The sequence below is a fragment of the Perca flavescens genome, chromosome 17 (genome assembly GCF_004354835.1).
Source record: "Perca flavescens isolate YP-PL-M2 chromosome 17, PFLA_1.0, whole genome shotgun sequence".
Lineage (NCBI taxonomy): Eukaryota > Metazoa > Chordata > Actinopteri > Perciformes > Percidae > Perca > Perca flavescens.
Genome location: NC_041347.1, coordinates 3456978 through 3472925, shown reverse-complemented (window position 1 = coordinate 3472925; position 15948 = coordinate 3456978). Strand labels below are relative to the sequence as shown.

The window sequence follows — 15948 nt, the reverse complement described above, 5'->3', positions numbered from 1 at the left end:
GCACGGCAATCGCTTTTTGGCACGACATGGCATCAGCCACTTTCCAATCCCGTCGTCACCTCACCTGGGGTTAAATAAAATAATAACAAATATCGTTAATGTACAAAGACACAAAGTATTTTTAACATTTCAAAACACAGTCACAGTAACATTAAAATTACGATGGTCCTTCATTTCTTTTTAAACCATTTGTATGTTATGTATTTATTGATCAGCCCCAAGTCAGAAAGTAAAAAAAAAGCAAGAGGACGTTAACATTGCCTGCTCCTGAGATTGTCTTATAACATAGCTACTGATGGTAAGTACATTAAGATTTAACGTTAGTGCTTTTACTTGCTTATCGATCATCAATAATTTAAGTTAACGTTACTTATATTTGAAGCAGTTAAATGGTTGCAGCTGTTAAATTGTTTGCAAACTGGTTTAGTTGAGTTAGCTAAGTTAATAAACATTAGCAAGGACTTGCTAGCCCCTTAGCAAATAATCCTGCTACAAGGTAAAGTTAGCTAGCTAACGTTAACGTCATATCATGATCATAACATCATTTAAATAAACTGAGTAAAGTTACACAGCTAACGTTAAGTTGTAGGAGTCAACACAAGACTTATGTTAAGCAAAATATTCTGTTAACATTAAATATAAAATAGTTAATGGCTATGTTATCTAGCTAGCGTTAGCATTGCTCCATTGCTACCCCCTCTCCTCAGCCTCAGAGGAGAGGGGGTAAATGCGGACTAAGTTAGTGACTTTCAAACAGTAACATGTTTAAGTTGTTTTCTTCATTCCTGTATTTTTTTCATTTGACACTGACATATAATCCGTTGCAGCTAGCCTGAACACTGTGTTAAGATATTCACAAACGTTAAAGAGCTAACGTTATAACCAAAGACTGTATATTAATATTAACAGTCTATGGTTATAACATAACATTCATGCTAAAAAGGGAGTGACGCCGAGATCGAAAAGTGGCTCATGGTCAGCCACTGTGGTACAGCGGCATAAATCGATCCCCTGGCGGCCTGTGCCAGTCGTCAGAGGAGTGGCATGCCGCTTGTGTTCCACCGGCACACCTTTTAACAGCAGGTGGAAGCTTTTATATATGTCAATGGGTGGAAGTGGTAGGCTGCTGTCAGTGACAAACAGCAAAGTAATGTCATATATCCTTGCCGATGTACTCAGTGTTAAAAGGCTATTAAAGATAGCATGAGCTAACATGGTCGTTCGTTCGTTCGTTCTGTTGCTGGGATATGATATATATATATATATATATATATATATATATATATATATATATATATATATATATGAAAAATAAAAGTCGAAAGGATGTGGCCAAGCGAGACTGGAGAGAGGGAGCGCCCAGCGGGACAAATAACAAAGCAGCGAGTCAGAGAAATAAAACGTGTTTTCGCCATTTCATCACTAGAAATGAAACTGTAGCAAGCATCTCAATATCACTAACGTTATCCACATTCATATTTAGACGAAACAGATGATATATTTTTAGCTACAAAAAGCCTGGAAGTCGGAAGTTAGAACGGAAGTACAAAGAGTCGTCTCGTTGCATTGGTGTGAGCTGGCAATTTTTTGAACGCTGCAGACCGGCTCGTTGCAAGAAGATGCAACTTTCAACTCATCGCTAATCTTTGGTCTGCACTGGGCTTTAGGCTACTTTAATAAGAGTTAATGAAATTCAGCCTTATTGTGAATCAGCTAATGATGTGTGTGTGTGTGTGTGTGTGTGTGTGTGTGTGTGTGTGTGGGGGGAGAGGGTGGATGGATGGATGAAGAAAGTGCTCCTTTCTTAGAGATTAATTATTGATACTTGACTTCAGTGAGCACATTAAGAAAATGGTTTATAGGAATTGCTGTACTACAGCCTATTAGCTAATGATTTTGTTAATGATGTATGTTGCATACTTAAATAAAACACTAAAGATAGAGGTATGAAAGAAAGATGAATAGACACATCCAGCAATTAGTATCAGCCACTATACCAACTCAGTATTTCTCTGGCAGGCTAGTCTTTGTGTGTCACCCTTCTTGAGAGTGTCCTGCCTATCAGTGGGCCTGAACTGTGTACTATGTAAATACAGCATCAATATTAAACACATCAAATCTTGCCTTAAATCTGTGGTTGATGGCGTTCTGAAATCTGCCTTGTCGCACTTTTTTTGGGGAATTAGGTAAGGATCTCATTTAGTTTTATGAATATGTGGAACCTGAAACTTCCACTTCTACTTTCAAGAGGCTGGTTTCATACTAATGACAGCAGTCCTTAACTAGGTACATATTATTTTGTCATTCTTGATGAACAACCATAGTTTGAATTTTAATTCCCACAGGGTAGTTTATTTTCGGACTCTCACGTCACCAAATATGAAAACATGTTGTCAATATTAGAATATAAAGTTTTGTCAATTTTACGTGAAAGAGAGATAAAAATATTTTCCTGCCAATAAAGCCAACTGGAATTGAAAATCGAAAATAGAGAGAGACAGACACAGAGAGAGAGGGGGGGTTTGTCAGAATGAGGAAATGAGACAGACAGTTGTTAGAATGCTGCTCTCTTAGCTCAGATACAGCTCATTGCTGGTGAATAAGAATCCCGTCGCTCTGTTGTATATGTGATACCTATTTATGAATACGAAGTAACAGAAACTGTCTGCTGGTATCTGTCTCTTTAGGTGTGTTCAGCCTGTATGACCATACACGGAACCCGGAACCCGCGCACCTGTAAACTGACGTCATACGCTGAAAGTAGCTACCTGCAGCAACTCGTTCAGCTGAACTCAGTCACTTACTGAAGCTACTTTCTGGAGAGAAGACAAAGAAGACACGGCCAATACTCGCAAAGGGATATATTTATAATTCACTGTTTTGGTTTACTTTTATTGCGAGGAATATTGAAAGAGGATTTACGGACAAATGGGGACCGCTGGGCTCGCGGTTTTGGGCATTTTAATCGTCATTTTTCAGGTGAGATTTCCTGCCTTCGTAACGTTAACTCTTCAAATAGGCTTGCGCCCATTTCTGCCATTCCCTCGTGTTTAACTTAGAGAACGAGAAATAAACTGGTCACGTTAGTTAATTTAACCTTACTTATTTACATTTCAAAGAACACTATTTGGTTGTTTGTTTAGAAATCTTTGTTTTGTGTCAATTTCTGATGATGATTTCGGTTATGCAGCAAACAGCTTTTTATTTAAGTAAAGTCTCTACTTTTATTATTCACATAACTTGCGCTTGCGGCTGTGCACTGTATTTAACTTAACGGAGCTAAGTTGCTGGAGATAATAGCGACATTTTTATTTTGATAAATGCTGCTTCGACAATATACGTTAACAAGGCCGAATCCAAGAAAGGGCCTAGAACCTCACATAATTAAATTCAATGCATAGGCAAACGTGTCAACCCCACACAAGACCGCTTTAAATCGGCTTTTTTAGAGTTTGACTTTTCCTTCCCTCGAGTCGGTGAGTCAACACGGGCCTCGCCCCAGTTCCGTTGATGACGTTGTTGGCAGGTTGAATTCCAATCCAACATGAGATAGATAATTGATTAAATTGTTATTAAGAAATTAATTAAGAAAACACTAGTTGTGATGGCATGTTTCAATTTGTTTTTTAGACCAAATTAATAGATCAACAAAAAAAATAGAGAGATTAATTGATAATGCAAATATTTGTTAGTTGCTCGTCCCTGAATGGAACTCATTGTGTGGTGGTTTAGTTTATCTACTTCGGTTGCGGATTACATAGGTGTTGAATAGTGTGTTTTAATCACAAGGAATATCCTATTCAGTTTCCTCAATAAATCAGATTGGGGAAAAAAGTTTTCTTATATCCTCTTTAATGCACATTTTCTGTACATCTGGTTTATGATTCATTAAAACACAGTTTTCCTCTCTTAGGCCTCTGCTTTGGTGACTAATGAGGAGCCAACATGTAAACCTGGATTCGAGTCAGATATGTTGATTTTTAAAGTGTCCAGAAAGCACCTGAAGCAGAACACAAGACTGGGAAAAGGTATGAATAATCCAGAAAGCTGTACTCATTGGCTAATGCACACACACTTCTGAAAATAATGGTGTTCATTTCTAATGTTCAATAATATATGAATTATTTCTTACATTGTACATTCTAGAAAGAACATTTTATCTTGGAAGCATCTAGGCTTTTTGTCTTTCCTTTATATCTATCTATCTATCTATCTATCTATCTATCTATCTATCTATCTATCATGTAATAGGTTTACAAATTGAAAAAGTCCACCCAACAGAAAAAACTGTTCACAAACTGCTCCAAACAGCTCTATTATAGTCCAGCCTTTACTTCCGTGTGGCCGTCCAAATGTGCGTCACTTCTTAACACACCATATAATGCTTGCCTAGCTGCTAGCTTGGCACGCCCTCATACTCTGCTTCTAACTAGCTAGCAGTGCTAACCTAGATAATGCGACTTCCAACACAGATGGAATAGAAGTGTAATGCCTCAACACACGGGGTGAACAGAGGAGCTTCAGCAATGTGCAACAAAAATATGGTGTTTTTTAAAAATGAAACCATGTAAACCTATTCTGATATAACCTCTAAATACAATTATGAACCTGAAAATTAGCATAATATGAGCACTTTAAAGCTTAACTCTTCAGCTTTTCTAAAGTGCTCCTCTGGCTCAGATGGCCTTCTACAGATTAGCTGTTCACATTGTATTCACCCCTAGACAAACTCACGTCTCAGCTTGCACTCACTCTGCACCTATGTAATGCTTTTACCTGGAGGGCAAAACCATGTCCCTGAGCCGGTTTTGCAGGGCTTTCTTTTAGGGCTGGGCGATATGGCCTAAAAATAAAATAAAATTTTTTTTTTCTCTCCCCCTAGTTAAAATCAATCTGCAGATGACAAAGAAATTGTTCAAAACAAGTTTTAACTATTTTGTTTTGACACACACACACACACGGGGCTATATATTCAACAACTAAACGGATGCGTGAGATAAAGCTTCTCGTTCCTCGCTAAAAGTTCAAATCATTTTAACGTTATTGCGCAACCTTGCCCCTATTTTCACCTTTTGCTGAGTAACATACATTAACATCCCATGGTCTCATGAATGTAGCATACCCGTAGCAAGCTCCTTCGTAGTAACGAGCGGTAAAAACAAATGTCGAAGAGGAGCTCCGTGCTACAGAGCAGCGATTGCTAGTTGTTTAAGCCGCTACAGACCTCCGTCACAGCTCGGTCGTATCAGCGGCATTTAGTAGATGTGTTGAGCCACAACAGAGTTCCTCAGCACCGCCTCTGGTGCCCCGCATGGTGCTCCATCAGGTCAGCTGTAGTTAGTGGTTCAGTTATCCAAGAATAGGTGACTCGGGGACAGAGCACTGCGAGCTGCCGGTCATTTCGGCGGAGATGACGGATAAGTAAGTAATGAAACGATTAGTTATTATATATATAGCCATGTAATGTTAGTCCCTGTTGCTGCTATGTTGTTTATGTATCTCTACAGCAAATGCTATGGGAGGGGAGCAGTTCTGATACCGATACCTGGGCTTTGGGTATCGGTTGATACCAAGTACCATATAAAGCTGTATGCCTCACTCTGTGAAAGTGACTGGGATCATTTTCCTAACGTAAGATAAAATGTAACCGTCGTTGAACTAAATTTACTGAATTGTTGTTAAAATAATAAACTGTACAACAGCAAGTTGGTAAAACATCTTTAAAATTACAATTCAAGTATAAACCTTTTTAAATGCATCAACAAACAACTTAATTCCTGATTTAATTCTTTTACGATACATGGGTGCCGACTCAATGTGTATTGCGATTTCATTTATTGCAATTCTAGAAGTATTGCGATTTGATAGTATTGAGTATTGTGATTTTCCTTTTCTTTATCAAAAACATGAGTTGAAGAATACATTTCTAGAGACAATGTATCATGAGACATTTAAAAATATTTTTCTAAAAAGAATGCACATCACATGTCGGTCAGTCTCTGACATTTATTTCATTTGTAAAGAAGTACATAACATGTATTTTCTGGTCATCGTAGATGTTTGTTTCTGACTGCCAGTGTTGGCAAGTGCGCAAGCGAGCCATCCTTTTCTCAGAATAGTGTCTGGTGGCAGACCCATTCAGGATAACCGATAAAGCAAGGCTTGACTAGTCTAATCTGTGCATCCTGGGTAGGTGTGTTTCACGAAGGCCAAGCTGAGGAGGAGAGACTAGGTGCAGACAGGATGAAGTAATTTGGATAGATGCCCGTTCACGGTTTTCTTAACAGACCGCAAGATCGATCACAGATTTACTCATGCTAAAATGGAGAATACCGTTGTGCATACTTTACAGAGTGAGCAGCAGCTTCATATGGAATAATGACAACATGAAATGCATTATTTGTAAAAAAGAAACGCTGCTGTAGTGAAACGGCGAGAGAAAGCATGGCAGATGATCACGGACCGACTGAATGTCTAAGTAGCCCAAAAATACACATTTACTGACCACTGTTCTTAATTGAAACCACCATGCCATTCAAGGAGTTAGGCTAATTATTTGCACAGATGAGCAGTTGTACTCTTTGCTATAAAAGTGAGCATAATCAATTACAACCACTAATCTACAATGCTAGATTGTGATTTCTTTCTTACAGTCTCTCTCTCTCTCTCTCTCTCTCTCTCTCTCTCTCTCTCTCTCTCTCTCTCTCTCTCTCTCTCTCTCTCTCCCGTGTAAAACCGTTCGTTTGTGGAAATAAATAGCCAAACTCCTTGAATGGTTTCATTTAATAGTAATAGTTCGCAAATGTATATTTTTAGATGTATCATTCAATCAGTCTGATTTTCTTTTATTTATTTCTTTTTATTCAGTTTTATATATTATATTCTTTGCTTCATCTTAGGCCCATATATGGACATAGAAAAGAGACACTGAAGAAATTGGACTCTGAACTATATAAACTATAAAGATAATTAGCCGAAATTTAATGCACACTGTAGACAATGACTGTTACAGTGTATTCATCAGTTATTTCCCCCCAGCAAAATATAGGGTCAAAAACCATTGAGGTGTCCTCTCCTTGTTCCATGAATTGTAGTATGTACATTAGTCTCAACTAGGCTATAAAGTTACTGGTCCAGTGAACTAAGACTATAATTAAGGAGGATTGTAAAATTATAAAAACCTATAATAACTGTTCAATCCACCCAAATTATAGTCCCAGTTCACTGGAGAGAACACAAATTGTGTGCTAAGAATGCCAAATACAGTGCAGATGGAAGAGGAACATACATGGTTCTTTGTTAAAGAATACTAAAAGATATAAATCAACTAAAATAATTAAATGTGTATTTGTCCTTGACCAGTCTGCCATTGTTAGAACCATTAACACGTGTATAGCACTTTATATATCGTCCTTCATTGACTTTAATTTAAAACACATTTGCAACTGTATCATCCTTTTCTAATTATCTCAACAACTGCTATAATATATTCACCAAACTTCTAACAACAAGCAGTTTTCATACAGCAATGTAACAGTAGCAATGACACATGTCACATGAATAATTATAAAAATAATGGTCACAACTTTAAATACAGGGTTTCCGAGGGGCCTTAAAAAGTCTTAAAATTTGCTGAAATATTGTGTCTAGGTCTTAAATAAATTTTAAACCGGTTTTAATTTTCCAACGTCCATGTTATGCTACTTCTATGCTCATTGAAATGCTCTTGCAGCGCTTAAGTTTTTTTTATTTATTTATTTTTTATTATTCCGTGATGTTTTTTTTCCGCTGTAGCGCCGAGATCAAAAAGTGGCTTGTGGTCAGCCGCTGTGGTACATAGTGATCCCCTGGCGACACATGCCACTCATTACAGCGGTATGTGCCAGTGGCTGATGGCATAATGCCACTTTGACAGCGGCATTAACCGATCCACTGGGGACACTCCAGGTCTTTGCAACACTCACATGACTGAAAACTATGAATACACTTGCAGAAACTCTGCTGTCCATGTCTTCTAGGAAAATACTAGAGATTGATCGCACATGGCGTGGTCTTTTGGACAGATAAAAATAAATGGTAAAATAGGTCGCCAAATGCCCTTACCTGAGCGGCCCGCCCCAAGTAAAGTTTGTGTGGGAAACTTTGTCAATAGTGAGTTTACTGCATTATTTCGGATTTAATGCGTTGGACGTAACTAGCAACATATGACTGACAGATGACTCTTTTCAATGAATTTAATAAAATGTTGATAGATCATCTCATTTGTATGTCATTATTTGTTAAAGGTCACTTTGAATGTCAAGTAATGACAAAGTAGGACTTGTAGAATGTAAACGGATTAAAAGGGTGTACATTACTTTGTTCTGTTTTTAGTTTTCTCTGTATGTACAGCATTTGTAATGGATGACAATTTCTTGTAATTACAGTGGGCTTCACTGACTGCACAGACCGCACAAGATTTGTTTTCAGCAGTGATAACAGCCATTTCATGGTACAGACCGATGGCATATTGAAGGTCAGTACAGTTCAACAGACTCAATTGTAAAATTGCGGTTTCTAATGCTCACCTCTACAAATATCTCCCACATCATTTTACGCCTATATAAAGTAAAATTATTAGGGGATTGTGTCAGTGAAAATATAATTTCTCAGCAACAATTTAGATAGTTTATCTAAGATGTGGTAACAATAAACAACTTTGACTTAACTTAGATTAAGAATGGGTAATATCCATTTCATTGAATAGAACCCATGTGAGTTCCAAGATGTGACAGCAGTAGCTCTGTTGAGTGGCCCCTACATGTGCAAGTTTTCTTGCACAGATTTTGTGTAACAGCAACAACACTTAAACAGATTCTATCAATCTACACTATCTATCTATCTATCTATCTATCTATCTAAACTGTTTGATTTTTAGATTCCCAAAGTTTGATTTAGTCATGTAGAGAGCTAGCTTGAATCCAAATCTGTTGCGAGCATGTTGACCTTTGATAACGAGTGGTGTTTTTCCCCTCCAGGTAAAAAGACAGACTTATATTCATGGACACCGGGAATTCATTATCCACGCCTGGGACTCACAAGGTCGCAAAATGAGTGTTCCTGTCAGAGTTTTGCACCATGGGCATCACCATGAGAGCCACCACCAAAATGTTCGCCATGGTGACCACAAAGGCAACAACCATCAACACCACCATACTGAAGTGGAGAATGCTAATAACGCAGAGGTAGGATTAGAGACACTGTTAAAGGTGTGTAATGGAAACTTTCAAACGCATTTGTAGTCTGAATTAACTTTTTCAAAACAATATATGCAAAATATGCTTTGCAAGTGCAGTATGCATCAAATTGCTGTTAATCAAGGATCTAGTACAATAAAGACAAGGCAGTTTTGACAGTGTGAAGGCTCACCATGCAAAGACTTGTTTTCATATAAAACACTGCCCATCTGTGGCTGTGTATGACTGGCCAAGACTCACTGGTTCCATTTTGTTAGTCCAAGTCTTTTTCATAGCTATGTTATTATGGCAATCAATTTCATGTATGTCAATTTTAGATGATTTTTTTTTCAGACACAGATGATTTTGGCATGCCTAATATTGTTGTATGTAGGCAGTATTTCCAAGTCACATGACTTGTATTCAGCACAGTACACTACAATAATATCCAAGTAGAATGTATTTCATGATTGCACTTCCAAGTTGTAAAAAAAACAAACAAGTTTTTAGAAGTGTGCAATTTGTGAAAGAAAATTACCTTACCCATTGTGACAACTTTTTTGGTCACTTGAGGAGATTCTGTGAAGTCTTGGGTATGTAACAAGCACAAATACTTTCATCTGCACAAATACTTTTATCTGCTGTCTTGTTTTATACAACTAATTTGCAATTTAAAAATGACTGTCTACTGTTTTGTTATCAAGGGTTGGTGATGGCAGGGGTAATGACTCTTTACACTTTACACATGTGACTGCACAAAGCTTACAGCAGGGCTATTTAACTAATATTGTTCAAGGGGACACATTTTCAGAAAGCTTAGTGCCTAGAGCTGGACATTTTCCCGAGATATTTTCAGTAAAATAAATCTTGTTCCTGACACAGAGAGAGAGAGAGAGAGAGACGGACACACACTGGTTTGTCAGCCAGCAGCTAAGTTTACAAGAATTTGCTTAATTTCAAGATTGTTGGCAAACAACCCCAGAGGGTTAATAAGATATGTTGGCCTGAATAACCGTAAAGGCCCTGACACACCAAGCAGCTGGTCCTAGTTGGGCTGACACCGACCAACCGACGACCTAGTCTGTGTGGTGTGTCCTGCCAACGTCAAATAAACCATGTTGAATCGGCGTTGGCGGTTGTCGGCGTCACGAATTGGCTGTTCAGGGGGCTGTTTCACAAAAACTGAATTTATTAATCCAGGATAACCGATAAAACAAGGCTTGACCTAGTCTAATCTGTGCATCCTGGGTAGGTGCCTTTTTTCACGAAGGCCAAGCCAGGCTGAGGAGGAGTGACTAGGTCAAGCCAGGCTGAAGTAATTTGGATAGACGCGCGTTCACGGCTTTCCTTAACAGACCGCAAGGTCGAGAACAGATTTGCTGATACTAAAATGGAGAATATGTATTCCATCATTTATACAGTGTGATAGTCATTTATACAGCAGCTTCTTGTGGAAGTATAATGTGAAACACATTTGTTAAAAAAAGAAGAAAAGATGCACGGCTGCTGTAATGAAACAGCGAGAGAAAGCGTGGCACACGATCGCAGATCGACTGAATGTGTAAGTAGCCCAAAAATATACATTAATTGACCACTGCTCTGAACTGAAACCGTCATAACCATACCATTCAAGGATTAGGCTACTAATCATTTGCACAAATTAACAGTTGTAATCTTTGCCTTAAAAGCGAGAAGATAGAATGGTAAATATCCGTTTCACCCTGTTTCTCCCTCTCTCTAATGGGCTAATATACAAATTTCCTAAGTCATATTAATTTCAATTGCTCGCTTTTAATGCAAAGTGTAAAACTGTTCGTTTTAGCGTTTTGTAAGTGACTCATTGAATGGTTTCAGTTAAGAGCAGTAGTTCGTAAATGTATATTTCTATCATTAGGTTGGTCGCTATTATCTGACACGCTTTTTCTCAAGTTTTTTTTCATAGAGGACGAGTTTCCTTCTTTACACCTCATATATATGGCCATAGAAAAGAGACACTGAAAAAATTGGACTCTAAAATCTAGAAACTAAAGATAATGAAGTGATACATTTCATTCATACTGTAAACATAAATGTAACAGAGTGATATTCATCAGTTATTTCCCCCCAGCAAAATATAAGATCAAAAACCATTGAGGTGTCCTCTCCCTGTTACATGAATGTACAGTAGTCTACACTATATAGTTACTGGTTCAGTGAACTAAGACTATAATTTGGGAGTATTGTACAATTAGGTTATGTTCTTAAAAATGTACAATCCTTAGTATTTTTTATTTTTATTTTTTTTTCTTCAACTAAAATAATTGAAGGTGCATTGGTCCAGTATAGAAACAAATGTACATCACTTTATATATTGCCCTTAGTAACAGACTTCATTTAAAACCCGTTTGGCAACTTTATCAGCCTTTTCTATTTATCTCAACAACTGCCGTAATATAATCATTAAACTTCTAACAACAATGTGAACTGCCTTCTTCATACAGCAATATAAATTAACAATGACTGTCACATGAATAATTATAAAAAATAATGGTCACAACTTTACAGTACTTAAATGAACAGCAATATGCACATGTTGTATTTTAATACAGGCTGATAACAATAGGGTAAAACCACTGCGAAGTGAACAGAAAAGGCTCCAGGATTAATAAGTCCTGGCTGTTAGCCTGGTCAGGAGCAGGCTAGCTGCACAGAATAAGTCTCCATGGTAACTTAGGTGTCTCTGCTTTTGTGAAACTGAGTCAAGGCTAAATTGAGCTAGGATAACTGGGAATTTCCAGATTAATCCCTTATCTTGGTTTTGTGAAATAGCCCTCAGCTTGGAAACAAGAGTAAGGGAAACAACTGCGACAGGCACACCCAAGGGCTCCTAATTTTTCATCTCATCTGATCAATCCAAAACACATAAGAACTGTCAAAACTGGTCAAAAATGACATTTTAATATTCCTTCTAAAACCCACAGGTTCAAACTATTGGAATAACTATTTTTGCACATATGTCCATAAGATTGCAAACATAGCCTACAACCAACAAGCTATACAGGACTACTTGTTTAGACATATTTAACAAGCCAGCAGCTGTCCCTCTGCTTCCCACTGTTCCTAATGTACGGAGACTTCTTTGACACACACACACACACACACACACACCCACACCTTGTAGAGCTGCTAGCTCAGTTATGACACTGATACCAACACAGTGACTCTCAAAGGGCCATGAATGAGTTTATAGTGACAAAGCGCCAACATCAGCTGCTCACTGGTTAGCTCTGACTAGCAGATGTACATCGCTTTATCAGATGGTGTTTTCACAACATTGAGTCAAATGCCACGTAGCAACACATCTTTATCGTTATTTTCCCGCCCCTCCTCTGTTGCTTTTTTTCATAATATGTTGAGAGGTGGGGTTCTAGCAGAATTAGAAGGTAAAGTTGCTCTTTATGGCAATTATTTTAAAATCATTTGCTACCAATTACTAGTTGTTAAAGGTGCAATAGATTAAGACTTATGAAACTAACTTTCTGTCATATTTGCTGAAACTTGGCGAGTAGCGACTCTAGAGTCATAGTGAGGAACAAAATGTCTTCCCTGTTCTTTCTGACCACGGTGAGAAATCTGGAGCAGGAAAAGTTAACCCTCTCCTTAATTTCGTGTATGGAGAAGGAGAACCAGGAAATGAGTCTGGAAATGCAACGCTGCAAGTCACAGCCAAGAGAAGTGCGTTGCTGCGACGTGTAGTTACATTTTGAAATGCGTGAAAAAGCCTCGGAATCTGAATTGAAAACGTTTACAAGCAAAGACATTTACAAAAAATAATGCCCATTACAGGTTTGAATATTAAGGGCTGCCTAATATTTTTTCGAATATCATTATTTTAAAAAAATATTCAAATTATATTTGCATAACAAAGTTCAGAGTCAAAGCCCTATATTCGAGTAGAACTACATGAAGCAGATAATAATAATAATAATATTAATAATAATAATAATAATAATAATAATAATAATAATAATAAATAAAAGAAGAAAAAAAATTATCTGGCACCACCACAGCCTGTAGTGTGATTTGCAAAAATCCACTGCTCCCTGTTCAGATTCACCAATCAGGGCCAGGGCGGGTCTCTAACTGCGTGTCAATCACTGCTCAGGCACATGCATTAATTCTCCCTCGTGGGGGGAGGGGCTTATGAGACAGTTTGGGTTTTAGCAGAAAGGTGGGGAGGGACTGAGAAGTTGCTGATGTTCAAATTCTTTGGCTAAGTCCTGGATCTTCACAATCCTACCTACAGCACCTTTTTAATGTCATTATCTGTCTTACTGTAAGATGAACAGTTTTTCAGTTAACGATGACTACTAGACAAAAGATGCTGAAAGAGTCTTTCTGCTTTTCAAAGCATTTTTACAGACCTAACATGTTCAGATATTTATGCATTGTCATTGTAATTTGCCTGATTCAGTTATTTAGGCCAATTAGAATCTAATGTCTTGTGCCTGTTGCACTATAACTGGGTACAAATGTGCATGTTCTTTCAGAGTGCAACTGATCAACGTGAGGTGCCCATTCTGCAATTTCCCAAGTCTGTTGAGGGGCTGAGGAGGAGGAAGAGAGAATGGGTTATTCCACCACTCAGTGTTGTTGAGAATGACCGAGGACCCTACCCACTAAAAGTATCTCAAGTAAGAGAAAATAAAGTCCCTTGTACCTGTGAATTTGCTTCCGAACTGTATTTTTAATATTTGTTTCTGAAAAAATTATTTTTGTCTTGTATTTTATAAAAAAAAACTTAGAGTACAGTGTTTCCCATAGGTTGAGAATTTACTTGTGGTGGTGGGTGGCGTTTTATGGCTGGGTAATATACCAATATACCAGTCAAACAAAGGTTTATGAACTATTTATTAGAGAAAGTTATTACTAGATAACTTTGAAATGACTATTTACAGATAAAGCAAACCACACTAGAAGATGATACAGATGAATTATAACCTATGATGTGCTTTGTCAATTAAATCTGGTTGGTTCAGACCCATTTCAAAGTTTTTACACCATTCCAAGCCTACTCCACACTCGTCACTAAGTAAAACAATAGTTGCACTATTTAACAATTATCTTGTGATAAAAAGTGAATTTCCTTGTTCTTACTATGTTTTTGTGTGTGTAATCATCCTGTTATCAGGATAAATCAAAAGGTTTGTAATTGTGATAATGAGAGAGCATAGATGTTCTCAGGTGCACCATGGCTAATATGACGAAATGGCATTGTTACACAACATAATTGACATTCGATCTTAATAACAGGATGTAAATGGCCACGTTTTGTCTAAATCGGATTGATCAACCAACACACCCCCACTCATGTGACGTATTAGTCTTTACCCTATCAGCTCACTACTCTAAACGACCTGGCGTAACAAGTCTAACTCAAATACTTTTGCAAATAAATAAAAATGTAATTGCATTGCTTTCTTACTGTAGTGACCGTTGTTTAACAATGTTGTAACTATTGTTGTCAGTGAGAGTGGTATAACTCAGTCCTGTTGTGTTTTATCCAGATCCGTTCTAATGAGGATAAAACAAAGAAGATCTTTTACAGCATCACTGGTCCAGGAGCTGATCAGCCTCCTGTTGGCCTTTTCACCATGGACAGAAACACTGGTAATCTGTATCTCACACAACCACTGGACAGAGAGAAACAAGACAACTACATGGTAGGTATCCTCTCTGGTGTTAGTTTTATACATACCCTTTTATTTATTTTTTATCAGACACTGAGTCATCTGAACACACTTTGTACTCAATTTCCCTTCAGAATTAATTAGTTTTAAATCCGAACTAAACATGAAAGAGCTAAGGATTACTCCAAACTAGTTCAACTAATCGGCACAATCACAGATGTTTATTCAGAACGTTAGTCAACTTTCCAGCTTATCTTTAAAGCTATACTTTGCAAGAACATGGGTGATTTTTTTTTTTTTTTTTTTAATTCATGTAATTCAAAAATCTAACTTTCACGCCTGAAAAGCAAATGTCCAAAGAAGCTTCTCATGCCACACCTGCAAGATAATCCATTTTTCTGCAGCCCTACCATGCTTTTGTATGTTCCAAAAAGTCAAATTTGCTTAAATATGGCAAAATGCCTTTTGGTGTTACTTTTGTGCTCATCATACATGGGAATTCTCGTAATTCTCTAATGTTGATTAATTGTCTTGCATGGCTCGGTCATGTTTAAATTTTCCTCAGTTTATTGAACATCTAAATGCCAGGATTATTGTTATATCACATTGAAGTATCCCCTGTACAAAACCAAACTTTATGTATGTTTTTAAAGGCTTTCACTCTTAAAAAAAAAAAAAAGAACTACAGCAACTGACGACATGGTGACACTATGAGCACACCTTTCATGTTTCTGGTCAATAACAGGGTTTCTTGAATTGGTATGCATCTTTGCATTTTCCATGCCTGATCATCTACATGGAATATTCTTGCATGTACGTATTATAATACAAATGTGTTTATTCCTATGCAGTTTCAAGCCCATGCTGTAGCAGAAGGTTCAGGAAATGCTGAGGCTCCTATGGAAATTATAGTGAAAGTAATTGACCAGAATGACAACAAACCTGTCTTTAATCAAAGCATCTTTGTGGGAAACGTTCCTGAGGCCTCACCAAAAGGTACCGTCAGTGGATCTCATTTAAGCCTGAGAAAGATGTATGTCAGTGTTGAAAAGTATGTTTCACTT

The 15948-nt window shown here is 37.5% G+C and overlaps 1 protein-coding gene across 3 annotated transcripts in view; it reads left to right on the top strand.

The window, feature by feature from the left end:
• Positions 1-203: 203 nt before the first annotated feature.
• Positions 204-15948, top strand: part of cdh31 (cadherin 31) — a 32385-nt gene continuing 16640 nt past the window's right edge. Inside the window, exons 1-8 of one of the 3 annotated variants that reach the window (XM_028603733.1) lie at positions 204-298; positions 2688-2979; positions 3914-4028; positions 8427-8515; positions 9018-9224; positions 13745-13888; positions 14762-14917; positions 15736-15880. In XM_028603733.1, coding sequence (XP_028459534.1) covers positions 2929-2979; positions 3914-4028; positions 8427-8515; positions 9018-9224; positions 13745-13888; positions 14762-14917; positions 15736-15880 — 907 coding nt within the window. In that variant the 5' untranslated portion in view covers positions 204-298; positions 2688-2928. Of the gene's footprint in view, positions 299-2553; positions 2980-3913; positions 4029-8426; positions 8516-9017; positions 9225-13744; positions 13889-14761; positions 14918-15735; positions 15881-15948 lie in introns of those variants that run through there. The other 2 variants (XM_028603734.1, XM_028603732.1) reach the window with 2 other exon arrangements.